The sequence below is a fragment of the Trichomycterus rosablanca genome, chromosome 16 (genome assembly GCF_030014385.1).
Source record: "Trichomycterus rosablanca isolate fTriRos1 chromosome 16, fTriRos1.hap1, whole genome shotgun sequence".
Classification (NCBI taxonomy): domain Eukaryota; kingdom Metazoa; phylum Chordata; class Actinopteri; order Siluriformes; family Trichomycteridae; genus Trichomycterus; species Trichomycterus rosablanca.
In genome coordinates this window covers 27,152,731-27,179,583 of record NC_086003.1, presented here as the reverse complement: position 1 = coordinate 27,179,583, position 26,853 = coordinate 27,152,731, and the positions used below count along the sequence as shown (strand labels likewise).

The following is a 26,853-nucleotide window of genomic DNA, read 5'->3' as shown; positions in this document are numbered from 1 at the left end:
TCCTATACCAGCATCACGTAGTGACCTGGCCACTATCCTGCAAGAAGAATGACTTAAAATCCCTCTGACCACTGTGCAGGACTTGTATATGTCATTTCCAAGACGAATTGACGCTGTATTGGCCGCAAAAGGAGGCCCTACACCATACTAATAAATTATTGTGGTCTAAAACCAGGTGTTTCAGTTATTTTGTCCAACCCCTGTATATACCAATAAGAAGTTACGGATGTTTATTAAATTTTGTAATTCATATTTGACATTTAGCAGACTATTTTATTCCAAAGCGACTTACAGTACTGTCACAGCATATATTGTCTAAGCAATCGAGGGTTAACAGTGGCAACCTGGCAGTGGTGTGGGGCTTGAACCAGCGACCTTCTAATTACTAGTCCAGTACCTTAACCACTAGGCTACACCTGCCCTCAGTGTTTGTGTAATTACTGTGTTCATGTCTAAAAGTAAATTGTATCATAACCTTGAAATATTAAAAAAAAACTCTTGTAAATGTACATTTGTAAACTATCTAATTTTATAGTTAACACACTTGGTGCTCTGGTACTTATTACAAATTGTTCATATTTTATCTAATAAGGTTAAATTGTGGCACTGCTGGGTGCTGCAGTGGGTGCTGCACAGCAACAGAGCTCTTGGTGCATTAGGTTCAATTCCTGAGACATTATCACTTTATTGACATGCTTTGTACCTTTGATACTTTATAATTTGCTACATAAAATACACAAATTCAATAAATAAATAAATAATCACTGACGTTTGCAGGCGATTTGTAAATTCTGTTTTGTTTGTCCTACTCCGGTATCCGTATTGTTACGTAGTTCTTAAACAAAATGGCCGCTTCCAGGAGCCTGAGCGCTGGTGCTGCTCTTTCTAAAGCGGATTATTTAAAACGTTATTTATCCAACGATGAAGATGGAAAGAAATCCAAGGAAAACAAAGTCAGGAAAAAGCGGCACAAAACTACCGGTAGAGGGTAAATATGCTCAGATTTCTCTGCATTAAATCTTACATAATGCTAGTAGTAGCCGCTAGCTAGTTAGCATAGCATGTTAGCACTGATGTATAAACACGGCTCAGGACGATAACAGTGTTCCGCACAGTCACATTATCGTTTAGTTTAATATTAATTAGGATTAAAGTTTGTACACGCGAGTAACAAACTGCAGCAAATTCAGTTTGCACTGATGTTTGATTATTTAAAGATATTAAAATGTAGTCTTATTAAATAGGTAAAGAAAAATTGACTGCAGTTACGTTTGGACAAATTTGGTGATGTACCGCAATCTTTACTAACTGTTTATTTATTTATTCATTTAAATACGTTTTGTGTTTGTCTGATCAGCCTTACATCTGACTTCTCTCTGTATAAATATCAGTGTATTACTTTAATAACTTGATTCAGTTTTATGGTTAAAATGATCCCTCTTTAATTATTCATTGATGTCATATAAGTAGAGTAGAAAATAATTCCTGTAATAATAATCAAGGTCACAGAGGACCCGGAGCACAAATTCACCAGTCCAACAACTGCCCTTCTGGTTAAGTGAAGTAATAAAATGTTATTAAAATCATTGCAGGATGAAGATTGTTGATGATGATATTGATTGGAGGGAACTGGCTGTAGACAAAGAAGAAAAGAACAAGGAGGAAGATGATGATGATGAAGAGGCACCTGTAGTAAGTACCATTACATTATCCATTACTCATCAGGACACATTCAGTAACCTGTGAAGATTAAAGCACAGAATGTAGTAGTAAACTCTCCAGTATGTTGATCTGTCTTAGTGTCTGCTAGATTTATGATGAGGGCCTTTCGGATGCCCTTCATCAAAATCATTCAAAACTTAATTCTTAATCTGTTATTTCCTAGTGGTTTCCTAGCGTGCACTCTTGTTACTAATTCTAGCCAGCATACAGTTCAGCGACAGAAATAAAAAAACAAATTGAGTACATAAAACAGTAATACATATTACATACCTGTGGGGGCGACACGGTGGCTCGGTGGGTAGCACTGTCGCCTCACAGCAAGAAGGTCCTGGGTTTGACCCCTAGGTTTTGCATGTTCTCCCCGTGTCTGTGTGGGTTTCCGGCGGGTGCTCCGGGTTTCTCCCACAGTACAAAGACGTGCAAGTGAGGTGAATTTGAGATGCAAAATTGTCCATGACTGTGTTTGATATAATCTTGTGTAATGAGTAACTACCGTTCCTGTCACGAATGTAACCAAAAATGTCAAACATGACGTTAAAATCCTAACAAACAAACATACCCGTGTGTTTCAATCATTGTCACAGAAAAAGAACAATGACAACAATAATTAAAATCCCAAGATATACACGTTGTATAAAAAGGTATTTAAACTTGTGACTGAAATAGTACTTTTTGGAGCACAGGTGGCAGGAGCTTCAGTCACAAAGACAGCATAACGTTTTCGTGGATTTCATGGAATGTGTGGTAAGAAAATGATGCAGACCTAAAGGATAAATGTTAGCAACTACGCACAAAAAGATGTTACATGCAGGTACTCGGGGGAAAAAAAAAACATGATTTGTAATCCTGCACCTTAAAGTTTCAACACTGGTAACCAAGAGATGTGATAAAATGCCAGGGGTTTGTAAATTTGTGCACAACGATTTCCTTTCTACAGCTTTAATGTTCTTTACTCTTTGTCAGATTGCAGACATAATTGACGAGCGTCCGGACGAAGTCAAGCAACTAGAAGCTTTCAGGACCAGTAACAAGTGGAAGGTCCTGGGAGGTGAGAAATTCAACTTACCATTGCTGAGATAGACAGACAGACAGACAGATACTTTATTGATCCCGAACAAAATTAAAGAGGGAAATTGATATAAGAGTTCAAATCTCAGCAGTGCCACCAACATGTCCGGGTGTCCAACAAGGGTGGGAAGATGGGACAGGGTTTCTCCTGCCACTGTGAGATGCTTTCTCTGTGTGGAAATTCACATTAAGATCAGCATGACTTTCCATGTGCAGTAAAGCTCTGTGAGGCCTCACAACTGACCAGTGAATAGGAAGCAGGTGGTTACTACTGCACATCGTCAGAACGGGGTTTGCAATACGCAATAGGGGATTGGAAATAACTAGATTCAGACAGTTGAATTACCAGTGAATTATGTAACGTATGTTTTATTATGTCACAGTTACAAATGAGGATTCCCAAGACTCTCCAAACTCGCATACAGCAGCAAGGTAAGAGGGCTTCAGTGATTGCTGGATAAAAAATATCTATTAATAAAAAAAATTATTTAGCTGTGTGCTTACTGTTGAGTAACATGGTGTTTTCACAGTTTGTGTTTATAATATTGTTTATATTATTAAGAATTCTGCTAGAGTTTACTATTGGTAATGTACCGTGCATTGTTTAAAGCCTTTTACTCACTCAAACATTGCTCGTATTTTGGATAGTCAGGAATCAGGACCTTCTTTTCTTGTATTTATTTTAGTTCAGATGGTGAGAGAAAGTCTCGACATGATTCCCCTGAGCTCTCACCCAAGAAGTCTCGCCACGATTCCCCTGATGTCTCACCTAAAGGGAAGTCTCGCCACGATTCCCCTGATGTCTCACCTAAAGGGAAGTCTCGCCACGATTCCCCTGATGTCTCACCTAAAAGAACAGGTCGCCACGATTCCCCTGATGTCTCACCTAAAGGGAAGTCTCGTCATGATTCCCCTGATCTCTCACCTAAGAGAAGAGGTCGTCATGATTCTCCAGACGTTTCACCCCCCAGACACAAAGCAGACACCAAACACAGACGACATGACTCATCACCTCCTCCTTCACAAAAAAATGCAAGCTCGTCCACTAAGACGCAAAGACATCATCGTAAAGGTACTCACACTTAGTTCTTTGTTCATTTTTATAGTTTCAGGGCGGCACTGTGGCTCGGTGGGTAGCACTGTCACCTCACAGCAAAAAGGTCCTTGGTTCGAGTCCCAGGTAGAGTTGTCTGTGTGGAGTTTGCATGTTCTCCCCATGTGTGTGTGGGTTTCCTCCCACAGTACAAAGACGTGCAAGTGAGGTGAAATGGAGATACAAAATTGTCCATATTGTCCATATTAAACTTGAACTGATGAATCTACTGTAACCAGTAACTACCCGTCCTGTCATGAATGTAACCAAAGTGTAAAACATGACGTTAAAATCCTAATAAATCAAATAAACTATTTTCTATTTTACAGATTCACCACAGAGAGAACGCACAGCAGACTCAGACCTGTCGCCACCTCGAAGACGCCCTAACAACAAGCAGGGCTCCGACTCCGATCTTTCTCCCCCCAGGAAAAGAAAGCAGGGTGGCAGAGGCTCTGATTCTGACCTGTCACCACCCAGGAGGAGAGCACAGGATAAGAATAGATCAGACTCCGATCTCTCGCCACCTCGACGGGCGCGGTCTCCTGCTGCACCTCAGGTAAGCAAGATGCTGCTCATATACACCGATCAGCCATAACATTAAAACCGCCTCCTTGTTTCTACACTCACTGTCCATTTTATCAGCTCCACTTACCATATAGAAACACTTTGTAGTTCTACAATTACTGACTGTAGTCCATCTGTTTCTCTGCATGCTTTGTTAGCCGCTTTCATGCTGTTCTTCAATGGTCAGGACCCCCACAGGACCACCACAGAGCAGGTATTATTTAGGTGGTGGATCATTCTCAGCACTGCAGTGACACTGACATGGTGGTGGTGTGTTAGTGTGTGTTGTGCTGGTATGAGTGGATCAGACACAGCAGCGCTGCTGGAGTTTTTAAACACCTCACTGTCACTGCTGGACTGAGAATAGTCCACCAACCAAAAATATCCAGCCAACAGCGCCCCGTGGGCAGCGTCCTGTGACCACTGATGGAGGTCTAGAAGATGACCGACTCAAACAGCAGCAATAGATGAGCGATCGTCTCTGACTTTACATCTACAAGGTGGACCGACTAGGTAGGAGTGTCTAATAGAGTGGACAGTGAGTGGACACGGTATTTAAAAACTCCAGCAGCGCTGCTGTGTCTGATCCACTCATACCAGCACAACACACACTAACACACCACCACCATGTCAGTGTCACTGCAGTGCTGAGAATGATCCACCACCTAAATAATACCTGCTCTGTGGTGGCCCTGTGGAGGTCCTGACTATTAAAGAACAGCATGAAAGGGGGCTAAAAAAGTATGTAGAGAAACAGTCAGACTACAGTCAGTAATTGTAGAACTACAAAGTGCTTCTATATGGTAAGTGGAGCTGATAAAATGAGCAGTGAGTGTAGAAACAAGGAGGTGGTTTTAATGTCATGGCTGATCAGTGTAAAGGAACGTTCCAAAATGAATCAGTGAACAAATAACAACCTGGTATTAGACTTGTGCTGAAATCTTAGACGCATTAAGCTTAATCTTAGTTCTTGGCTTGTTCAGACGATTATTTAAAATTAAACTGCTTTCAGGGACCACGGATGTTATCTGGTGGAGCTGCTGGTTTGGTGTCTTCTGAAGTCCTGAGAAAAGAACAGGAGGACATACGGCGAAGAGAAAAATACAATCGGCCACTAGAAGGTCTCAGAATCAATAAAAAAACTGAAGTGTTTTTATTTAATGTAAAACTTGCTTTTATAATGTAAGTGTTGAATGTTTGTCCCTTTAGAGCAGTCTCGTAATGCAGAGACTATTTTCAGAGATAAGTCAGGAAAGAAACGAGACTTGGATTCGGAGCGTGTGGAGCAGAGCAAGAAAGCGGGCGAGAAGGCTGCAAAGGATGAAAAATACGCTCAGTGGGGCAAAGGGTGAGACATTTATGCCATGTTGACGACTGTGTTTGTTATTTATTTTGAACTGATTGGTTAGAAAACAAGTTAAAGTTTATACTGGCTGGGCTGGGTGGCTACTTGAACAATGATTGTTGTTCGTACAGGACGGGAGCCAGATAGGGACTCGCTCAGAACTGATGTAATTACGACCTCTGCTGGCTGATTGATGGCGCCTGCACAGAGTTGATTGATAATGCGTTAATCAGGGTGTGGCTCTTCGTACACAAAGCTGATCTGCATATGAACTTGCCTCGTTCAGATGGAAAGATGCAGTCTGCTACTGTACATGTGTTGGAGGGGGCGTGTGTCAGTGTCGCTCTCCTCAATCAAAAGTGGAGATCAGCATCAGTAGAAACGAAGCATAATGCAATCGGCTAATTGGATACGACTAGATTGGCAGGAAAATTGGGGGGAAAATGCAAAAAATGTTTATACTTTAATGTTTGTCATGTTTTGTTTTTTATTGGGTTTTACAGTTGAAACTTTCGGGATGTAAAATTAAAATTGTAACAGTTGTTATATATAGTTCCTGATTATAATAGACTTTAATAAGAATGCAGTTACAGGGAACTCATCATTTACTACATGTACAGTGTATCACAAAAGTGAGTACACCCCTCACATTTCTGCAGATATTTAAGTATATCTTTTCATGGGACAACACTGACAAAATGACACTTTGACACAATGAAAAGTAGTCTGTGTGCAGCTTATATAACAATGTAAATTTATTCTTCCCTCAAAATAACTCAATATACAGCCATTAATGTCTAAACCACCGGCAACAAAAGTGAGTACACCCCTTAGTGAAAGTTCCTGAAGTGTCAATATTTTGTGTGGCCACCATTATTTCCCAGAACTGCCTTAACTCTCCTGGGCATGGAGTTTACCAGAGCTTCACAGGTTGCCACTGGAATGCTTTTCCACTCCTCCATGACGACATCACGGAGCTGGCGGATATTCGAGACTTTGCGCTCCTCCACCTTCCGCTTGAGAATGCCCCAAAGATGTTCTATTGGGTTTAGGTCTGGAGACATGCTTGGCCAGTCCATCACCTTTACCCTCAGCCTCTTCAATAAAGCAGTGGTCGTCTTAGAGGTGTGTTTGGGGTCATTATCATGCTGGAACACTGCCCTGCGACCCAGTTTCCGGAGGGAGGGGATCATGCTCTGCTTCAGTATTTCACAGTACATATTGGAGTTCATGTGTCCCTCAATGAAATGTAACTCCCCAACACCTGCTGCACTCATGCAGCCCCAGACCATGGCATTCCCACCACCATGCTTGACTGTAGGCATGACACACTTATCTTTGTACTCCTCACCTGATTGCCGCCACACATGCTTGAGACCATCTGAACCAAACAAATTAATCTTGGTCTCATCAGACCATAGGACATGGTTCCAGTAATCCATGTCCTTTGTTGACATGTCTTCAGCAAACTGTTTGCGGGCTTTCTTGTGTAGAGACTTCAGAAGAGGCTTCCTTCTGGGGTGACAGCCATGCAGACCAATTTGATGTAGTGTGCGGCGTATGGTCTGAGCACTGACAGGCTGACCCCCCACCTTTTCAATCTCTGCAGCAATGCTGACAGCACTCCTGCGCCTATCTTTCAAAGACAGCAGTTGGATGTGACGCTGAGCACGTGCACTCAGCTTCTTTGGACGACCAACGCGAGGTCTGTTCTGAGTGGACCCTGCTCTTTTAAAACGCTGGATGATCTTGGCCACTGTGCTGCAGCTCAGTTTCAGGGTGTTGGCAATCTTCTTGTAGCCTTGGCCATCTTCATGTAGCGCAACAATTCGTCTTTTAAGATCCTCAGAGAGTTCTTTGCCATGAGGTGCCATGTTGGAACTTTCAGTGACCAGTATGAGAGAGTGTGAGAGCTGTACTACTAAATTGAACACACCTGCTCCCTATGCACACCTGAGACCTAGTAACACTAACAAATCACATGACATTTTGGAGGGAAAATGACAAGCAGTGCTCAATTTGGACATTTAGGGGTGTAGTCTCTTAGGGGTGTACTCACTTTTGTTGCAGGTGGTTTAGACATTAATGGCTGTATATTGAGTTATTTTGAGGGAAGAATAAATTTACACTGTTATATAAGCTGCACACAGACTACTTTTCATTGTGTCAAAGTGTCATTTTGTCAGTGTTGTCCCATGAAAAGATATACTTAAATATCTGCAGAAATGTGAGGGGTGTACTCACTTTTGTGATACACTGTAGGTTATACAAAACTTTAAAATCTCATTGAATATAAAGCAACAATTTAAGTTCATTTAAGTTTTGTGTATAAATTAAGTTATTTTTAGTTGATTTCAAGTTAATAAATGTGCATTAATCAATTTCTACATCACTTATACATCAACTTTAATAATTACCTGATCTCATTTTGCTTCCTCTACTGCTTCTGACCTCTGCTTCTGATTAACACATGCCCCCTCCTACGTGTTCTTTCCACCTGCACGAGAAGAGTTCATATGGAGACCCATACAGTGCACGGAAAGTCATGCACAGATCTCGGTTATCCCCTGTCCTTGTCAATCAGCCAGTAGAGGTCGTACTTGCAGCCGATCATTGTCAGTACAGGCACGCTGCCTGCCTCGAGATTTTGAGGTGTCAGCTCTGGAGTGCAATCGCTGCACCACCCAAGTGCAATTATATTCATTTTCTACAGTTTAACACTGTTATACTGTTACAGTATTTAGTATACTGTTATACAGTGAAGCATATTAAAGGTTTACAAGAAAACAACAACTTGGAGTTAATTAATCATCATGTTAATCTTGTTAAAAGTTAATCACAATAACTAATAACTGTAACTGTCAGGGGGAAAAGTGTTGAAGTTAAAATACTTTTTTGGCTGTTGGTGTGGCTTTATGTAAACCATATAATTAGATGTTGAAATTTAGTGCATATAAACATAAACGAGCACATTTAAGATCGGACTTGGCGTAACGGTGGCTCGGTGGGTAGCACTGTCGCCTCACAGCGAGAAGGTCCTGGGTTTGATCCCCAGGTGGGGTTGTCCAGGTCCTTTCTGTATGGAGTTTGCATGTTCTCCCCGTGTCTACACGGTTTCCTAATGAGGAGCAGCAACAGTTTCCTGCGGGAGCTCCGGTTTCCTCCTACAGTACAAAGACGTGCAGGTGAGGTGAATTGGAGACACTAATTTGTCCATGACTGTGTTTGACATTAAACTTGTGAACTGATGAATCTTGTGTAACCAGTAACTACCGTTTCTGTCATGAATGTAACCAAAGTGTAAAACATGACGTTAAAATCCTAATAAATAATAAGGTTGGACTTAACTACACATAGACTCATGCAGTAACAATTTTTGGCATTTATCAAATGAAATCATCCAAAGCACCTTACAAATGAACTGAACAGTTGAGGGTAAACAAACTTGCTCAAGAGTGTAGCGATGGCAGCCTGGATTTAAAGGATTTGAACCCACAACCAAGTCCAAAGTCTTAACCACTGCACCACCAGCCTTTCCTTTATAAGGAACTCGATGGATAGAAAGCGAAATAGATGAACTCTTGTTTCTACCTTAATGGTTCTTTTGTGGTGCAAAATAAAGAGTTTGAGGATTTTCAGGATATTTGATGATATTCTAGCTGCCACTCGGCTCTCCCTCTCTCTCTCTCTCTCTCTCTCTCTCTCTCTCTCTCTCTCTCTCTCTCTCTCTCTCAGGGTGGCACAGAGTCAGATGCAGGAGCAGAACGTAGCTGACGCCTTCAAAGAGGCTCAGAAGCCGCTGGCACGTCACATAGACGACGAAGAACTCGACCAGATGCTGAGGGAGCAGGAGAGGGAGGGAGATCCCATGGCTGCTCTGCTGCGCAAGAAAAAAGAGAAGAACGCAAAAACCAGAGAGGGCAATGGTGAGATCTGGTATATTATCCGGTTGTTTAAGGACGGAGGCTGTGTCTGTTTATTAAGGAAATCTACACAATGTAGAGATTTGGGTCTAAACATTTCCATATGATTGGTGAATTAGAGATACAAATTGTCCATGACTGTGTTTGACAAGATGAATCTTGTGTAATGAGTAACTACCGTTCCTGTCATGAATGTAACCAAAGTGTAAAACATGACATTAAAATCCTAATAAAATAAATAAGTAAAGCTTCCACAAGGGGGCGTTTGTGTACAAGTTTATTTTGTTTTTATGCACCTATTACAATTCGTTTATTACTTACTTATTATTGTAAGTAATTTTTTTTTCCTGTGACCCATTTGTTTTGGCTTGCAACTCACCCAAGGGTCGTGACCCAGAGTTTGAAAAATACTAATAATTGTAATATACACCGATTAGGCATAACATTATTCCTAACTGACTGGTCTGTGGCGGTGCAGCCTCATAAGCAACAAACTGTGATGCTCTGTGTATTCTGACACCTTTCTATCAGAACCAGCATTAACTTCTTCAGCAGTTTGAGCTACAGTAGCTCGGACCACACGGGCATCACTGAGCCATGACCCTTTTGCTGGTTTACCACTGTTCCTTCCTTGGACCACGTTTTATTGATACTGACCACTGCAGACCGGAACACACCCCACAAGAGCTGCAGTTTTGGAGATGCTCTGACCAAGTCGTCTAGCCATCTCAATCTGGTCCTAGTCAAACTCACTCAAATCATTTTTCCTGCTTCTAACATCAACTTTGTAGATAAAATGTTCACTTGCTGCATAATATATCCCCCCCACTAACAGGTGCCGTGATGAAGAGATAATCAGTGTTATTCACTTCACCTGTCAGTGGTCATAATGGTATGCCTGGTCGGTGTATGACATACAGCAGATTCCTTTTTGATCTGTATGGATTATAGATGTTTTATTAATTAGTTGTTTCCATCACAGAGAGGCCTCGTTACAGAGGTCCAGCTCCACCCCCAAATCGTTTCAGCGTCATGCCAGGCTATCGCTGGGACGGAGTGGACAGGTACAGTCATGCTGAGCATCGTTTTCTATAGATGAATTGTTCCACGTGTTTACGCTGCCAGGCTGAAACTCTTCAATCCATTTCCTGTCTTCAGGTCGAACGGGTTTGAGCAGAAATACTTCAGCAGGATGGCGAACAAGAAAGCCGTGCAGGAGGAAGCGTATAAGTGGAGTGTGGAGGACATGTAGACTCTCATCAGGACCTTATCAGAGCCGTGTGTGTTTAGTGTATCACTGTTTCACCAGCACACGACCCCACTGTATTAGACACAGCACACGTCTGAATAGACTGTTAAATGACGTGACCTTTGTGTTTGACCAAACAACACGGGAAATGTGATTATTTTTAGTGGTTGTATATGAGTAAATGATTTACACTGTCAGAGTTATTAAATGTGTTTTTTTTTAATATTGTGGTAATTATTTTCAACTCCGTTTCTACTTAATTAATCACCAGCTTTATTGTTCTTACTACTGAAAGTTTTTTCTTTATTTATTGATGCATTTTCTCCCAATTTAGTGTGGTCAATCTGTCTTCCGCTGCTGGGGGATCCCTGATTGCTGTCGAGGTGGGTATATTGCTGCTCACGCCTCCTCCGACCCGCGCTCAACCCTTGGCGGAACCCTTTTTCACCCATGCAGGCGCCTCTCTAATCAGGGTTTTTACACAGCATTTGAAGACCCCCACATAGTCCGGTCATCCCTCCCCCTGGCAGAAAAGTGTCTGCTGCAGGCACTGCCAATTATGCCCGCTAGATGGCGCCCAGCCGACCAGTGGCAACGTCGAGTTTTGAACAGAGGAGTTCAGAATCGCGGCGCTGGTGTTCTAGCGGAATATCTCGCTGCACCACCTGGATGCCACCACTGAAAGTTTTTAACTGGATTTGGGAAAATCAGGGAAAATTCCACCTACAAGGAAAGAAGTGAAGGTCTTTCCCATCCCCAATCTGGGAGAAGACCACAGTGACCCATATTGTTAGACTCTGGAGAGAATGGTTAATAACTACCTTGTACCAAAACACCAGCTTCAGATTCTCAAAAATCTCTGAGATGGCAAAATTCTTGGATTAGATGCTGGACACGAAGTTGCTTTTTATCCCACACATTAAGACACTGAAATAAACTGTTACAAGACTACATTTAGTCAAATTAAAAGTAAAATTGTGGCCCACTCAGGTGGCGCAGCGGTAAAATACGTATTGAATCTCGGCTCTGCCATCTGGCTGCTCTGGGTGGCTATAAGAACGACGATTGGCTGTTGTTCATACAACATACAGGGAGGGAGCCGGATAGGGACCTCATAACTGCTGCAGTTACGACCTCTGCTGGCTGTTTCATGGTGTCTGCACAGAGTTGAGGAATAATGCTGATCAGGGTGTGGCTGTCTGTGCACAAAGCTGATCTGCATATGAACTCGCCTCGTGCAGGTGAAAAGATGCAGTCGACTACTGCGCACGTGTCTGAGGGGCGTGTGTCAGTTCGTTCTCCTCGATCAGGACGGGGGTCAGCACCAGTAGAGAAGAAGCATAATGCAGTTGGGTAAAAATTGGTAGAAAAAGGGAGAAAATGCATAAAAAAAAGTAAAATTGTGCAGATTAATTTATTAACCATATAGAAAGTCTGATCACATTTTTGATAAAGCAGCAGTAGTAAAATAGAAGAACGTTTACTGCGGCTTCCAACTGTTTTTCTTTCATCGTTGCTTCCGCTGATGTGATGCTTTAAATGATCATCTGCCTCTGACTGAAGAGATGAAACTGGAAGCCTTAACAGATGTGAAAGAGAAACAAAGTGAATTAGTCTTTCGTATCAAGCATGAGCAGATAACCGAGAAGAGCTTGTGTGAATAATAATGCTCATACCCTCCTGGTAGCTGGACTGGGTCTGATGGAGTCCTCTCTGAGTGATATCCGCTCCCTCAGCTGAGCAGGAGGAGGTCGAGTGTGGAGAGAAATGTCCCATCCTGGATAGGTCTCCATCTGAACTGTTCTAAAATCAGCTCTGTGAAACACAGTTACCTTTTATTTTTAAGTAATGGAAGTATAAAAGCACTGAAAGAACCGACATAGACATTTTATACATACACCGATCAGCCATAACATTAAAACCACCTCCTTGTTTCTACACTCACTGTCCATCTTATCAGCTCCACTTACCATATAGAAGCACTTTGTAGTTCTACAATTACTGACTGTAGTCCATCTGTTTCTCTGCATGCTTTGTTAGCCCCCTTTCACCCTGTTCTTCAATGGTCAGGACCACCACAGAGCAGGTATTATTTAGGTGGTGGATGATTCTCAGCACTGCAGTGACACTGACATGGTGGTGGTGTGTTAGTGTGTGTTGTGCTGGTATGAGTGGATCAGACACAGCAGCGCTGCTGGAGTTTTTAAATACCGTGTCCACTCACCGTCCACTCTATTACACACTCCTACCTAGTTGGTCCACCTTGTAGATGTAAAGTCAGAGACGATCGCTCATCTATTGCTGCTGTTTGAGTCGGTCATCTTCTAGACCTTCATCAGTGGGCACAGGACGCTGCCCACGGGGCACTGTTGGCTGGATATTTTTGGTTGGTGGACTATTTAAACTCCAGCAGCGCTGCTGTGTCTGATCCACTCATACCAGCACATCCCACACTAACACACCACCACCATGTCAGTGTCACTGCAGTGCTGAGAATGATCCACCACCTAAATAATACCTGCTCTGTGGTGGTCCTGTGCTACCCACTGTGCCACCCTAACCCTATTTTAATATTACTTGGATTTGAAGCAGGCTGTCCAACAAGCTAATGGCTAGGTGTCCAAATACTTTTGGTCATGTAGTATATGTCAGATGACTGCAACAGCTTTTAAACTCTGGTTTAGTCCAATTAAGTGGCAAATGTAGTTCATTATCCTAAAAGTAATTTATTACTTTTTACTATTTTATCTTCTCTGAACTTGTACTCAGGTGCAGTATTTGTGTGTTTCTGATTAGCAGCCTCTTGCCTTAGTGCAGGGTTGATGGCGAGGTTATCAGGGCCGGGCAGAACATAAAGTCTCCTGTTGGTGATGATTTGGGGAAGAACGAAGTTCTGCTGGTAGTTGGTTTGGTAGTGCGCTAACGGACTGCCCTGTCTCACTGGAGATTTTCTCCTCATCATCAGTGGAGTTCCATCTGCTGGTTGATACGCCATCTGGTTGGTTGTTATGAAGCTTTGCTCACCTGCATTAGAGTGGTTTGGGTATTTTGCACCATATTAAGCCCAGTATAGGATGATAGGAGTGTGTGTTTGTTTTACCTTCCATAGTCAAACTGCAGTGTAGAATCTTCTTTGGTTCAGTTCGACTGTAGGGTTTGGGACCAAAAGCGACCTCTGTTGTTGTTACCATCTTCTCACGCTTGTCAGGATAAAGTAATAAACCTGTAATAAAAGGAAAAAATACTTATTTTACTAATTATTATTGCATTTTAAGATAAAAGACAAGACAAAGTTTAAAACCTTTTAGATCTTGATTTTTCTTCTCACAATTTAGTCGTATCCAATTACCCGCTTGCATTACACTTCCTCTGTACTGATGCTGATCTTCCACTGCTGATTGGGGTGACACAGTGGCGCTGTCGCCTCACAGCAAGAAGGTCCTGGGTTCGATCCCCAGGTGGGGCGGTCCGGGTCCTTTCTGTGTGGAGTTTGCATGTTCACCCCGTGTCTGTGTGGGTTTCCTCCGGGGACTCCGGTTTCCTCCCACAGTCCAACGACGTGCAAGTGAGGTGAGTTGGAGATACAAAATTGTCCATGACTGTGTTTGATATTAAACTTATGAACTGATGAATCTTGTGTAATGAGTATCTACCTGTTCTGTCATAAATGTAACCAAAGTGCAAAACATGACGTTAAAATCCTAATAAACAAACAAAATCTACTGCTGATTGAGGCCCATCCGACACGTGTTCAGTAGCCGATTGCATCTTTTCACCTGCACGAGGCGATCAGCCTTGTGTATGGAGAGCCACCCCCCCCCCGATCAACAAATTTTTTCCTCGACTCTCTGCAGGCGCCATCAATCAGCCAGCAGAGGTCCCTATCCGGCTTCCCACCCACCCTGTATGAATAAGGATGGCAGAGCTGAGCTTCCAACTGACGAGTTTGAAATGTCAGCTCTGGTGTGCTAGCGTGTTTTACCGCTGCGCCCCCTGAGCGGCTAGATCTTACCAGGTTACCATTTGAAGAAAAAGAAGAATGCCTTTATTTATCATTTATACATATACAGGTGTACAGTACTATGAAAATCTTTCTTCGCAGCTTGTTTGGTCAGTCACTGTATGGCGCCCCTGGAGCAGACAGGGTTGAGGGCCTTGCTCAAGGGCCCAACAGTGGCTGCATGGCAGAGCTGGGATTCTAACTTTTTAGTTGATAGCCCAAAACTCTACCCACTAGGCTACCACTATGTTCAGTGCTACTGAGGGCCTCATAACCATTTAATAATCTGAATATCAGATGTGACATGTCTAAACCTGTGAAACATCTCACTGCCTGTATCAGCAGTAAGAAACCAGAACACTCAGTAATCACTTGGTACTTTAGTTCATGCTCATGTGTACCTGCAATAGCAGGAAGTTCCCCCAGCTGTGGGAAAGCTTGGGGGTGATAAGTCCTCTGACTGTTTCCGAGATGCATCAGACTGACTCGGAGATCATGACTGGTGAAAGGTGGCAGATGGAAATGTTTTCTGCTGAGTCTTTTCTTTGTGGCCATTGGTTCCTGTAAAATAAGAGTAAAATTGTTTTAAAAGACAATAAGATTATTTAATTATTATAAAACATTATAGACTGTTAGAAAACAAACTGTTGATAATATCTCACTATAAATTAGTAATAGTATATTTTACATCCATACATTATGTTTTTTTTATCTTTTTTTGGTATTACTTAATCACTTACCTACATAATCACTATTTTAGTCAAATAAATTCTTTTATTTTAATTAACTTTAACTTCATTTTGTATTTTTAAACCATATAAAAAGCAAATGTACAAAATAATTAAAAGCATTTGAAAATATAGTTATTACATTATTATATATACACTGATCAGCCATAACATTAAAACCACCTCCTTGTTTCTAAACTTACTGTCCATTTTATCAGCTCCACTTAGAATGCACCACATAAAAGCACTTTGTAGTTCTACAATTACTGACTGTAGTCCATCTGTTTCTCTGCATACCTTTTTAGTCTGCTTTCACCCTGTTCTTCAATGGTCAGGACCTCCACAGGACCCCCACAGAGCAGGTATTATTTAGGTGGTGGATGATTCTCAGCACTGCAGTGACACTGACATGGTGGTGGTGTGTTAGTGTGTGTTGTGCTGGTATGAGTGGATCAGACACAGCAGCGCTGCTGGAGTTTTTAAACACTGTGTCCACTCACTGTCCACTCTATTAGACACTCCTACCTAGTTGGTCCACCTTGTAGATGTAAAGTCAGTGACGATCGCTCATCTATTGCTGCTGTTTGAGGCAGTCATCTTCTAGACCTTCATCAGTGGTCACAGGACGCTGCCCACGGGGCGCTGTTGGCTGGATATTTTTGGTTGGTGGACTATTCTCAGTCCAGCAGTGACAGTGAGGTGTTTAAAAACTCCAGCAGCGCTGCTGTCTGATCCACTCATACCAGCACAACACACACTAACACTGCAGTGCTGAGAATGATCCACCACCTAAATAATACCTGCTCTGTGGGGGTCCTGACCATTGAAGAACAGCATGAAAGGGGGCTAACAAAGTATGCAGAGAAACAGATGGACTACAGTCAGTAATTGTAGAACTACAAAGTGCTTCTATATGGTTAGTGGAGCTGATAAAATGGACAGTGAGTGTAGAAACAAGGAGGTGGTTTTAATGTTGTGGCTGATCGGTGTATATTTAATAATACTGATACAGTCCTTTCACAGCGTCCTGTTTGTTGTTCCTATCATCAGGTACATTATGCACCTCTTTTTAAGGTGCTCTAATTAATTTGCTCTAATAGTATTTGCCCAACCTGACCTACACTTTGCCCAACACTGAACTAGATCTGCTTAAAGAAAGGATTTATGTGTATTAGTATCATATTAAAGGGTAGCATTTTTAGCAAGTTTAAATATGTTAATATTGTCATGTAATGCTCACCTTCAGTGTGATGCTTTATAAATTCCAAATATCAAATCCTGCATTTACTTCTTCTTCTAGTAGCTTCAGAGAAATCCGGAATTGGCGGTGAGCTTTAGTTGATGGTGGTTGCCATGGCTGGTCCATTCTTCTCAGGAGCTTGTTTAGTAAAGAACAATAAGGCCCACAGTGGTGGATTCCACCAGACTGCAGCACCTTGTTCTAATTCTACTGGTGTTTGGTTTCACATGGTCACTGGCAAAGTACAATTATTCATTTATTCATTCATTCAGTGGTCTGTTTGACCACCACTTTATCCTGGTCAGGGTCACGATGGGTTCGATTCATTGGACGAAAGGCAGTCCAGGACAGGTTGCAAGTCACACATGCTCACACTTAATACAATATTAGTAGCTTTGATTGGCCTGGCTGCATGTGTTTGGACTTGTAGGACGAGACCAGAACACCCTGAGAAAACCCACACGGACACAGGGAGAACATGCAAACTCCACACAGAAAGAACTCTGGTCGCCTGGCTGGGGAATCAAACACACCTGTATGTGTGTGACTAAACTAAGTTTATTTAATTCAGGGGTGTCAAACTCATTTTTACCGATGGCCACATCTGCATTATGGTGGCCCTCAAAGGGCCGATTGTAACGTATCCTGCTGTGATTGCAGGTCCATCTGTTTCTCTGCATGCTTTGTTAGACCCCTTTCATGCTGTTCTTCAATGGTCAGGACCCCCACAGGACCACCACAGAGCAGGTATTATTTAGGTGGTGGATCATTCTCAGCACTGCAGTGACACTGACATGGTGGTGGTGTGTTAGTGTGTGTTGTGCTGGTATGAGTCGAGTTTTTAAACACCTCACTGTCACTGCTGGACTGAGAATAGTCCACCGACCAAAAGCATCCAGCCAACAGCGCCCTGTGGGCAGCGTCCTGTTACCACTGATGAAGGTCTAGAAGATGACCGACTCAAACAGCAGCAATAGATGAGCGATCGTCTCTGACTTTACATCTACAAGGTGGACCAACTGGGTAGGAGTGTCTAATAGAGTGGACAGTGAGTGGACATGGTGTTTAAAAACTCCAGCAGCGCTGCTGTGTCTGATCCACTCATAACAGCACAACACACACTAACACACCACCACCATGTCAGTGTCACTGCAGTCCTGACCACTGAAGAACAGGGTGAAAGCAGGCTAAAAAGGTATGTAGAGAAACAGATGGTACAGTCAGTAATTGTAGAACTGGAAAGTGCTTCTATATGGTAAGTGGAGCTGATAAAATGAACAGTGTAGAAGAGTGTAGAAACAAGGTTAAACTCTGAGGTGGAAACACTGCCATCTAGTGGCAGGATGCGGTCACTTTGCCGGTCACAAAGTTAGCATGCATTGTGGGAGATGCAGTTTATGTACGATTTTACAGTGTATTTTAAGCTCTCGTGGGCCACATGAAATGATGTGGCGGGCCGGATTTGGTGCGTGGGCCTTGAGTTTGACACGTGATTTAACTTCTCTTAATGGTCATGTTTACTGTTGCTACATGAACACATTTAGAAACAGACAACCAGTTCATTTGTTTGTTATTTTATTGATGGTTATTGTGATAAAACATGATTTAAGAAAACTTTACTGGAAGAAAAAAAGGAACCATGAAACCATTTAACTCAACAGTTATGAGGGGAAGAGAAGGAAACCAGTGAAGACGCTGTCAGTATCTCTGCTAATGATCTTGCTGTCTTTGTAGCACACGTACACCCCCACGGTATCCAGCTCCTTCAGTTCCAGCACCACAGAGCCTGAAGTTACCAGAACTCCATGAGAGAGATCACAGAGGTTTAGCACCGTCTCCCCCTTCTTTTTGATGCACAGGCAGGCCGTCTGGGCAGCAGACACGTGGTATACGAAATAGTACAAACCCGCCAGTCTTGCTTTGAAAAGGCCTCTGGTCAGTGAGTCGTCCATCTCAGGAGAAAACGAGCTATCGAATTCAACAATTCTGTTCTGGAAAATGTTGGTCCTTTCACTCGGACTCCTTTTATATGAGAAAACTGACCGCCTTTCTTTTGGGATTTCTGGAAAAGCTCCTTTCAGACCTTTCGGACCCCTTGGTCCTGGCGGTCCTAGTTCTCCTTCACCCCCCATTGGGCCGGGTCTACCCGGACGTCCAAGAATACCCATCTCACCTTTAGCGCCCTTTAGTGGCTGGGTGGCTTCACCTGCATATAAATATCCACAATCAAACAAAGACTGACAGTATTTTTAAGAAAATATTTTTAAAATGTTCGACTAAACTGAAAGAATATCTGTAAAATCTACATGTTTTTATTCTGGATTAAGATTCAAAACATTTGTCTGTATGTTTTATGTCTCAGTTTCAACAAAAACTTACACGGTAAAATACGTTAGCACACCAGAGCTGGGATTTCGAATACATCATATCAAATCTTAGCTCTGCCATCCGGCTGGGCTGGGAGGCCACATGAACAACGATTGGCTGTTGTTCACAGGGTGGGATAAGCTGGACCAGGGATCCACATAGCTGGTAAAATTACGATCTCTGCTGGCTGATTGATGGCGCATGCACAGAGTTTGGAATAATGCTGATCATGGTTTGGCACTCCCTACACAAGGCTGATCCGCATGTGAACTCGTCTCATGCAGGTGAAAAGAGGAAGTCGGTACTGCACACGTGTCGGAGGGGGCGTGTGTCAATTGTGAAGCCCCTCAGTCAGCAGTGGAGGGTTGTATCGGTGCAGGTGAAGCGTAACACAATCAGGGTAATTGGATACGACTATATTAGGGGACATGCACGTTGTTTTGTGAGGTGACCCTGGTCAGGCTGAGCTGGAAGATTTTAGCCATAAATGATCCACAATTGTGGTTCAGTTAGCAATTTAGCCACCATGACTGAGCATTTAAACTATGCTCAAGAACTTATACATCATATTTTAACTCGGGAGCTTGTTTGGCCGTCTAAGACATTGTTTTTTTACTTCTAATTTATTTGATTTAGCCTCCAAACTGACTGCAAACCATGTTGCTACATCTTTGTTAGACATTATAGTCAGTCTGGGTCACGTTACATTGAACCTCAGCTAGTACATTTCCAATATTTATGATTCTGTCATTTTGGATTTACTGTGTATCAGCGTGAATTACAGTGCTACCCTTTTGCATCATTTTGAAGCAATGCATCATCTTGCTTTACTTCTTGTCTTCAAGTTTTACCTGGATCTCCCTTTTCTCCTTTAGATCCATCCTTTCCATTGGCACCATGAGCTCCAGGCAAGCCTGGTACTCCAGAAGAACAGCTGTTAGAGACGGAGGGTGTCAGCATGGACAGCAAAATGCTCACAGGTAAAAGGACGCAAGTCAACCAGGATACCTGAAATAAAGTAATAATAAAATAAAATAAAATGGAAATTAATTAAATAAATAATAACAATGTTACAAATAATAATAATAATTAAAATATACTTTGAAATAGTAACGGAATGTAATTTAGAAATAATAAAATTTAATTTAAAATTATAACTAAATCAAAAACATCCTATAGCTTCAATAAACTATTACAATCATTGTACTGTAACAAAAATTATTTTTAATAAATAATATATTTGGTTGTGGTCATGTTAAAATGACTTAAAAACTCTCACATTATATTAAGTCACTCAATTTATTGGGGCAGCACAGTGGCTCGGTGGGTAGCACTGTTGCCTCACAGCAAGAAGGTCCTGGGTTTGAACCCCAGGCGGGGCGGTCCAGGTCCTTTCTTTGTGGAGTTTGCATGTTCTCCCCGTGTGTGCGTGGGTTTCCTCCCACAGTCCAAAAACATGCAGTCAGGTTAATTGGAGACACTGAATTGCCCTATAGGCGAATGGGTGTGTGTGTGTGTTTGTGTGTGTGTGTGTGTGTGTGTGTATGTGTGTGTCTGCCCTGAGAAGGACTGGCGCCCCGTCCAGGGTGTTACTGTGTGCCTTGTGCCCATTGAAATGCTGGGATAGGCTCCAGCCCCCCCCCCCCCCTCCCCCCCAATTGGATAAACGGTTAAGAAAGTGAGTGAGTGAGGGAGTGAGAGAGTTCTCAATTTATTTCTAAAATGCCCATCTACCCACAAGAATACAAACAAAAAATAATGAAAACAAAAAATAATTTGTTAATTTATGAAAAACACAAAAATACAAATTCCAATAAAACTTAAACATACAAGAATATCATTTAAATAAATCAAAGCAATAATATTGTGTTAGCACATTATTAATCATTCTGGTTATATGAAACAAAAATAAGGACAAAAATAAGACACCTCAACACAAAATAAATCTTAAAATAGGATTCTGCAATGTGTTAATAATAATACCAAATACAAAATATTGTAACAAATATTGTAACAAAAATACAATTATTGTAATACAGATACAAAAATGCTAAATATTAAACTATGGATTCAACTATAAATTTATTATATTTTATTTGGGCAGTACTCATTTCAATAAGTCCTGACATCAATACAAGTAACTAATTACTAATTACTAACAAGTAACTATACTTTTTGTATAATCAAAGAAACTACAAAAATAAAATACCCTCACTTAATTATAAAATCAATTACAAAAATCTGTTGTATTTATGCAGTTAGTCATTCTGATGATAATAAATATTGCTTTTCAGACTCAGCACAGTTTTAAATCCAGTCCTTATAAAATTAAATTAAAAAACCATTGAAACATTTTTAATTGTTATTTTTTCTAATACTGTCAAATGCAAAACCATAAATCTCTTACCATGATTGACGCCTTTAAGTGCTCGATATATCGACGACAAGAAGTGTGGAAACTACAAGCTTTCCTTGAAGAAAGTGTTCATGATTTCATTTCTCTTTTCCACATGAACAACATTAAGATTGCACGGATGAGGAAGTTACAAAATGCTAATTCAACACAAATGTGCTCGAGTTTACAGTAAAAAATGGAAACGACTGTTTTAGTTTTGATGACATTTGCAGATTTTGGCACGTTTAGGAAAAAAGAAAAAGGAAGTTGATCTGCAGAGACGTGATCTGCTTAAATGCACTAAATAAACAAAAGTGTTTGTTGACTTCAGGTTCTCCAGTTACACGAGTCTAAAATCAGTGATATAAAATAAATGAATGGTTTGGGGAAGGCTGTTGCCCAAGTGAGATACAAATAAAACATGGATTCATTTGGTGTGGACAAACTTGCACAGGCTCGACTTCATCTCCTTTAGACATCTTAAGGATGAACTGGAATGTTTTGTTTGTTTATTAGGATTTTAACCTTCATGACAGGAACGGTAGTTACTCATTACACAAGATTCATCAGTTCACAAGTTTTAATATCAAACACAGTCATGGACAATTTTGTGTCTCTAATTCACCTCACTTGCATGTTTTTGGACTGTGGGAGTAAACCCTCACAGACACGGGGAGAACATGCAAACTCCACACAGAAAGGACCCAGACCGCCCCACCTGGGGATCGAACCCAGGACCTTCTTGCTGTAAGGCGACAGTGCTACCCACTGAGCCACCGTGCTGCCCTGAACTGGAATGTTAATGGCAAACTAGGCCTCATTGTCCAACATCGGAGTCTGACCTTACAAGTGCTATATTGAATAAAAAGGCACAAATTCTCATAGACACACTCCAAAATCGTGCTGCAAAATAAGGGGTGAGGGGGTCAACTCCACTATAATGCCTGTAGTACTGAAATTAAAAGTCCAGCAAGCTAATGAGCAGGTGTCTACATACTTTTGGCCATATTGTGGTTCCATACATTTCTAAGGTACATGTTTGTTAGTGCAGAACACACTTACACTTTGCAATTTGTAGATGCTCCATTGGGCTTGGGCTTGTCTTTGGACTTGTTGGAGGAAACCGGAGCACCCGAAGGGAACCCATGTGGACACAGGGAGAACATGCAAACTCAACACAGAAAGGATCTAAACCAGTATAGGCAACAGCCAGTCGGGCATCTACATACAGAAACGATTGGATATTAATGCAGTTCAATTAAATAAATAATTAACATGGTATTGGATACTTTTTAGGTTTTGGATAACTTTGCTTCTTAAGAAATAAAAGGGGTGTTTGAAAACTGTCGGGTTCTTACCTCTGTATAATTTTATGCTGTGTTTAAAGATCTGAGATCCTTAATTGTGATAAATATGCAATAACAGAGGCAAAGAATTACTTTTATTTATCAGTCAAATTTGCAAGATTGATATGCTAAAATTAATTTAAAAAATAATAAGAACACAGAGACACAATCGGTTTATTAGCAGTTTTATTTGTGTTACAAAAATCAGAAATACAATCTGTGCTTTTATTATTGGATTTGTTGAGTTTATAAAGACGCGGCATGACAGAACACCTCAGTGAGCATAAAGCAGGAAACCAGAGAAGACGCTGTCGCCTTTACCGCCGGCTGCGTACATGCCATTCATCTGCTCACTGGTTTCTAACCACACCCTTTGGTTCTCCTGCAGGTACACGGCTAATCCTCCTGAGCTAACCTGGTAGTTTTGAGATGTGCCAGTATTGGGATCACAGAAGCTGGTCTTTTTCTCCCCGTCCACCATGAGCTTCACGCAAAGCATCTTGTTCACGGACGTTGCATGGTAGACGAAGTAATAGGTACCAGGGATGCTACACACAAACTGACCCTCTTTCACGTTAAAGTGATTGTTGACGTTGGTGATGACCGTTTGGAAGATGATCGGGCTGTTGGCTTTTGGCGGGTCGTTGGTATTACGCGACACACTAAAAGCAGAGGGAGGTTTTTCATCTCCGATGTCTCCTTTAGACCCCCTACCACCTGGGGATCCCGACGGGCCCTGAATTCCAGGCCGGCCCCTCTTTCCTACAGGACCTTGGATGCCTTGATCCCCCTTCTGCCCTTTTACTGCTTCTTGCTCTAATTTGATTGTTGGTCCTGTTGAGGCAGAAAAATTCAGAAAAAAAATATTGTTAAGACACTCACTCACTGTCTTAACCGCTTATCCAGTTAGGGTCACAGGGGGGTGCTGGAGCCTATCCCAACTTTTCAATGGACGCAAGGCACACAGTAACACCCTGGACGGGGCGCCAGTCCATCGCAGGGCAGACACACACACACACACATGCCCATTCTCCTATAGGGCAATTTAGTGTCTCCAATTAACCTGACTGCATGTTTTTGGACTGTGGGAGAAAACCAGATCTCCCGGAGGAAACACACGCAGACACGGGGAGAACATGCAAACTCCGCACAGAAAGGACCTGGAACGCCCTGCCTGGGGATCAAACCCAGGACCTTCTTGCTGTGAGGCGACAGTGCAACCCAGCGAGCCACCGTGCTGAATGAATATTCAGAGATTTTATTTGGTTTATTTTTTTTAATTATCATTTACTAATACAACATTATTATGCTGTACTAGTAAAATGCACTTTAGTTTATTAATTTCTTTAAACCTTTTTAACTGACCTTGTATAATGAGTAGGACAATACTTGAGAATGTTTGTCCACAACAATTATTTACTCCTACTCAAGTTTAAATAAGTATTTTTATTTATTTAATTAATGGTACATCATTACTTCAGTAATCTGAATTTCACCCTACAATGCTAAAAAAACACTTTCTGGCACAGTGTTCTTATTAAAAGTCCAAAACATCCCAATGTTTAATGACTGATTAAACTAAACAGAGCAGTATATGATTTACCTGCAGCGCCCTGCTCCCCCTTCTCACCATCCCTGCCATCCCGTCCAGGTAGTCCAGGAAAACCAGGCAGCCCGTGTGTCCCTGCAGAACACGTGTCCTGAACGGCTACAGGACAGAGACACAGTGCAAACAAAGCTCCAAAAACCAGTCCACAGTTAATCATGGCTACAGCGGAGTGAAAGCTCGTCCTCTTCTCTCTGTGCTCAGAGTTACTGTGATCATGTGGTGCTTTCGGCTCTGCGGAACAGGCCTTGTGTTCCTCTTTTGAAAAGACTTAAACTCTTCTGTCTTTATATCACTATATCCTGATCAGGGTCACTGTGGATTCCCAGCCCACACAGGAACACTAGGAGCAGGGTGGAAATGCAGGCTGCCAGACCATCGTAGGGTATCACACACTCGCTCATCTACTTCATCATGTACACCTAGGGGCACTGCATAGTATCCAATCTGACCAGGGCAGTGTTTTTTGAAGGCAAGAGGATGCTGAAGTACCCAGAAGTAACTGAAAAAAATATGCCAAACTCCTCACAGACAATGATGTAAATGCTCCTGAAATGGTGAAAATAAAAAATACTAACTGGAAAGTTACTTTTTGGCAGCTGATCATAATTATATATGCTTAGTCTCTGTGACTGCAAACTAAAACCCAAGGAAAAAATCAAAGGTGACCAGCAAAAAGCAGTCTGAATGCGTTCGGAGGATTAACTTTGTGTGGTTGGTGATTTTACTTCACCTTTACTTTCACATTAATTGGCATTTAGCAGATACTTTCATTCAAAGCTCTTTAAAGTTGTGACAATTTAATCTGAGCAATTGAAAGTAATGAGTCTTGCTCAAGGGTCCAATAGTGCTAACTTGGCAAGTATGGGACCATCTTTTGAACCATATTCTGATCACCAGTCCAGCACCTTGTGTTATATCATTTTAATGGCAGGACAAAGAAAATCATGAAAGTATAAATAAGATTAACTTTTGAGCTCAAGATACAAAATATATGTAAATCCAAGGTCATTTCTGGTTTCTGTACATAGCAAATTGAGTAAATTTAGGCTAGGAGACCTCTCCATGTCCTCATAACATAAGATATACTTTATTTGTCATTTATACTTATACAGGTGTACAGTACTATGAAATTCTTTCTTCTCATATCCCAGCTTGTTTGGAAGCTGGGGTCAGAGCGCAGGGTCAGCCATCGTACGGCGCCCCTGGAGCAGACAGGGTTAAGGGCCTTGCTCAAGAATCCAACAGTGGCTGCATAGCGGATTTTAACTGCCAATCTTCTGGTTGATAGCCCAAAGCTCTACCCACTAGGCTACAACTGTCCCAATATCTATCTATCTATCTGTCTGTCTGTCTGTCTGTCTGTCTGTCTGTCTGTCTGTCTGTCTGTCTGTCTGTCTGTCTGTCTGTCTATCTATCTATCTACAGGTGTTGGACAAAATAACTGAAACACCTGTCATTTTAGTGTGGGAGGTTTCATGGTAAATTGGACCAGTCTGGTGGCCAATCTTCATTAATTGCACATTGCACCAGTAAGAGCAGAGTGTGAAGGTTCAATTAGCAGGGTAAGAGCACAGTTTTGCTCAAAATATTGCAATGCACACAACATTATGGGTGACATACCAGAGTTCAAAAGAGGACAAATTGTTGGTGCACGTCTTGCTGGCGCATCTGTGACCAAGACAGCAAGTCTTTGTGATGTATCAAGAGCCACGGTATCCAGGGTAATGTCAGCATACCACCAAGAAGGACAAACCACATCCAACAGGATTAACTGTGGACGCAAGAGGAAGCTGTCTGAAAGGGATGTTCGGGTGCTAACCCGGATTGTATCCAAAAAACATAAAACCACGGCTGCCCAAATCACGGCAGAATTAAATGTGCACCTCAACTCTCCTGTTTCCACCAGAACTGTCCGTCGGGAGCTCCACAGGGTCAATATACACGGCCGGGCTGCTATAGCCAAACCTTTGGTCACTCGTGCCAATGCCAAACGTCGGTTTCAATGGTGCAAGGAGCGCAAATCTTGGGCTGTGGACAATGTGAAACATGTATTGTTCTCTGATGAGTCCACCTTTACTGTTTTCCCCACATCCGGGAGAGTTACGGTGTGGAGAAGCCCCAAAGAAGCGTACCACCCAGACTGTTGCATGCCCAGAGTGAAGCATGGGGGTGGATCAGTGATGGTTTGGGCTGCCATATCA

General features: G+C 42.0%; 4 protein-coding genes across 6 annotated transcripts; 1 reads left to right on the top strand and 3 right to left on the bottom strand.

The window, feature by feature from the left end:
• Positions 1–842: 842 nt before the first annotated feature.
• Positions 843–11,190, top strand: bud13 (BUD13 homolog). Of its 3 annotated transcripts, XM_063011251.1 has the most exons (11): positions 843–988; positions 1,593–1,692; positions 2,686–2,770; positions 3,174–3,222; positions 3,477–3,862; positions 4,213–4,442; positions 5,463–5,571; positions 5,660–5,798; positions 9,531–9,721; positions 10,701–10,782; positions 10,877–11,190. In XM_063011251.1, the coding sequence occupies exons 1-11, from the start codon at positions 846–848 to the stop codon at positions 10,968–10,970; spliced, it is 1,608 nt and encodes a 535-aa protein (XP_062867321.1). In that variant the 5' UTR covers positions 843–845; the 3' UTR covers positions 10,971–11,190. The 3 variants fall into 3 exon arrangements, with proteins under 3 accessions (XP_062867321.1, XP_062867320.1, XP_062867319.1); XM_063011249.1 differs by lacking the exons at positions 843–988; positions 1,593–1,692 and adding an exon at positions 2,440–2,466; XM_063011250.1 differs by lacking the exons at positions 9,531–9,721; positions 10,701–10,782; positions 10,877–11,190 and adding an exon at positions 8,305–8,529 and having other exon boundaries at positions 846–988.
• Positions 11,191–13,677: 2,487 nt separating this feature from the next.
• On the bottom strand, positions 13,678–15,470 carry si:dkeyp-69c1.9 (uncharacterized). Its single transcript, XM_063012174.1, has 3 exons — positions 15,369–15,470; positions 14,068–14,190; positions 13,678–13,991 (listed from the first exon to the last, which is right to left on the bottom strand). The coding sequence occupies exons 1-3, from the start codon at positions 15,442–15,444 to the stop codon at positions 13,678–13,680; spliced, it is 513 nt and encodes a 170-aa protein (XP_062868244.1). The 5' UTR covers positions 15,445–15,470.
• Positions 15,471–18,497: 3,027 nt separating this feature from the next.
• Positions 18,498–21,780, bottom strand: c1qb (complement component 1, q subcomponent, B chain). The gene is made up of 3 exons (XM_063011902.1): positions 21,710–21,780; positions 20,154–20,310; positions 18,498–19,141 (listed from the first exon to the last, which is right to left on the bottom strand). Exons 1-3 carry the CDS (start codon positions 21,710–21,712, stop codon positions 18,597–18,599), a joined length of 705 nt encoding a protein of 234 aa, XP_062867972.1. The 5' UTR covers positions 21,713–21,780; the 3' UTR covers positions 18,498–18,596.
• A 1,432-nt stretch (positions 21,781–23,212) lies between these two features.
• On the bottom strand, positions 23,213–24,879 carry c1qc (complement component 1, q subcomponent, C chain). The gene is made up of 2 exons (XM_063011522.1): positions 24,647–24,879; positions 23,213–23,877 (listed from the first exon to the last, which is right to left on the bottom strand). Exons 1-2 carry the CDS (start codon positions 24,807–24,809, stop codon positions 23,318–23,320), a joined length of 723 nt encoding a protein of 240 aa, XP_062867592.1. The 5' UTR covers positions 24,810–24,879; the 3' UTR covers positions 23,213–23,317.
• Positions 24,880–26,853: the final 1,974 nt, after the last annotated feature.

Bases quoted from the DNA above. Each gene is read 5' to 3' on its own strand.
- c1qc (XM_063011522.1), bottom strand. From the start codon at position 24,809: ATGATTAACTGTGGACTGGTTTTTGGAGCTTTGTTTGCACTGTGTCTC. The intron at 23,878-24,646 runs GTAAATCATATA...CTGCCTCAACAG, and splicing joins GGGGGAGCAGGGCGCTGCAG to GACCAACAATCAAATTAGAG.
- c1qb (XM_063011902.1), bottom strand. The intron at 19,142-20,153 runs GTAAAACTTGAA...ATTTATATGCAG, and splicing joins AGGAGAAAAGGGAGATCCAG to GTGAAGCCACCCAGCCACTA.
- bud13 (XM_063011251.1), top strand. From the start codon at position 846: ATGGCCGCTTCCAGGAGCCTGAGCGCTGGTGCTGCTCTTTCTAAAGCG. The intron at 4,443-5,462 runs GTAAGCAAGATG...AACTGCTTTCAG, and splicing joins GGTCTCCTGCTGCACCTCAG to GGACCACGGATGTTATCTGG. The intron at 5,799-9,530 runs GTGAGACATTTA...TCTCTCTCTCAG, and splicing joins TACGCTCAGTGGGGCAAAGG to GGTGGCACAGAGTCAGATGC.
- si:dkeyp-69c1.9 (XM_063012174.1), bottom strand. From the start codon at position 15,444: ATGCATCTCGGAAACAGTCAGAGGACTTATCACCCCCAAGCTTTCCCA. The intron at 14,191-15,368 runs GTACACATGAGC...CTTTTATTACAG, and splicing joins GGAACTTCCTGCTATTGCAG to GTTTATTACTTTATCCTGAC. The intron at 13,992-14,067 runs GTAAAACAAACA...ACTCTAATGCAG, and splicing joins CTGCAGTTTGACTATGGAAG to GTGAGCAAAGCTTCATAACA.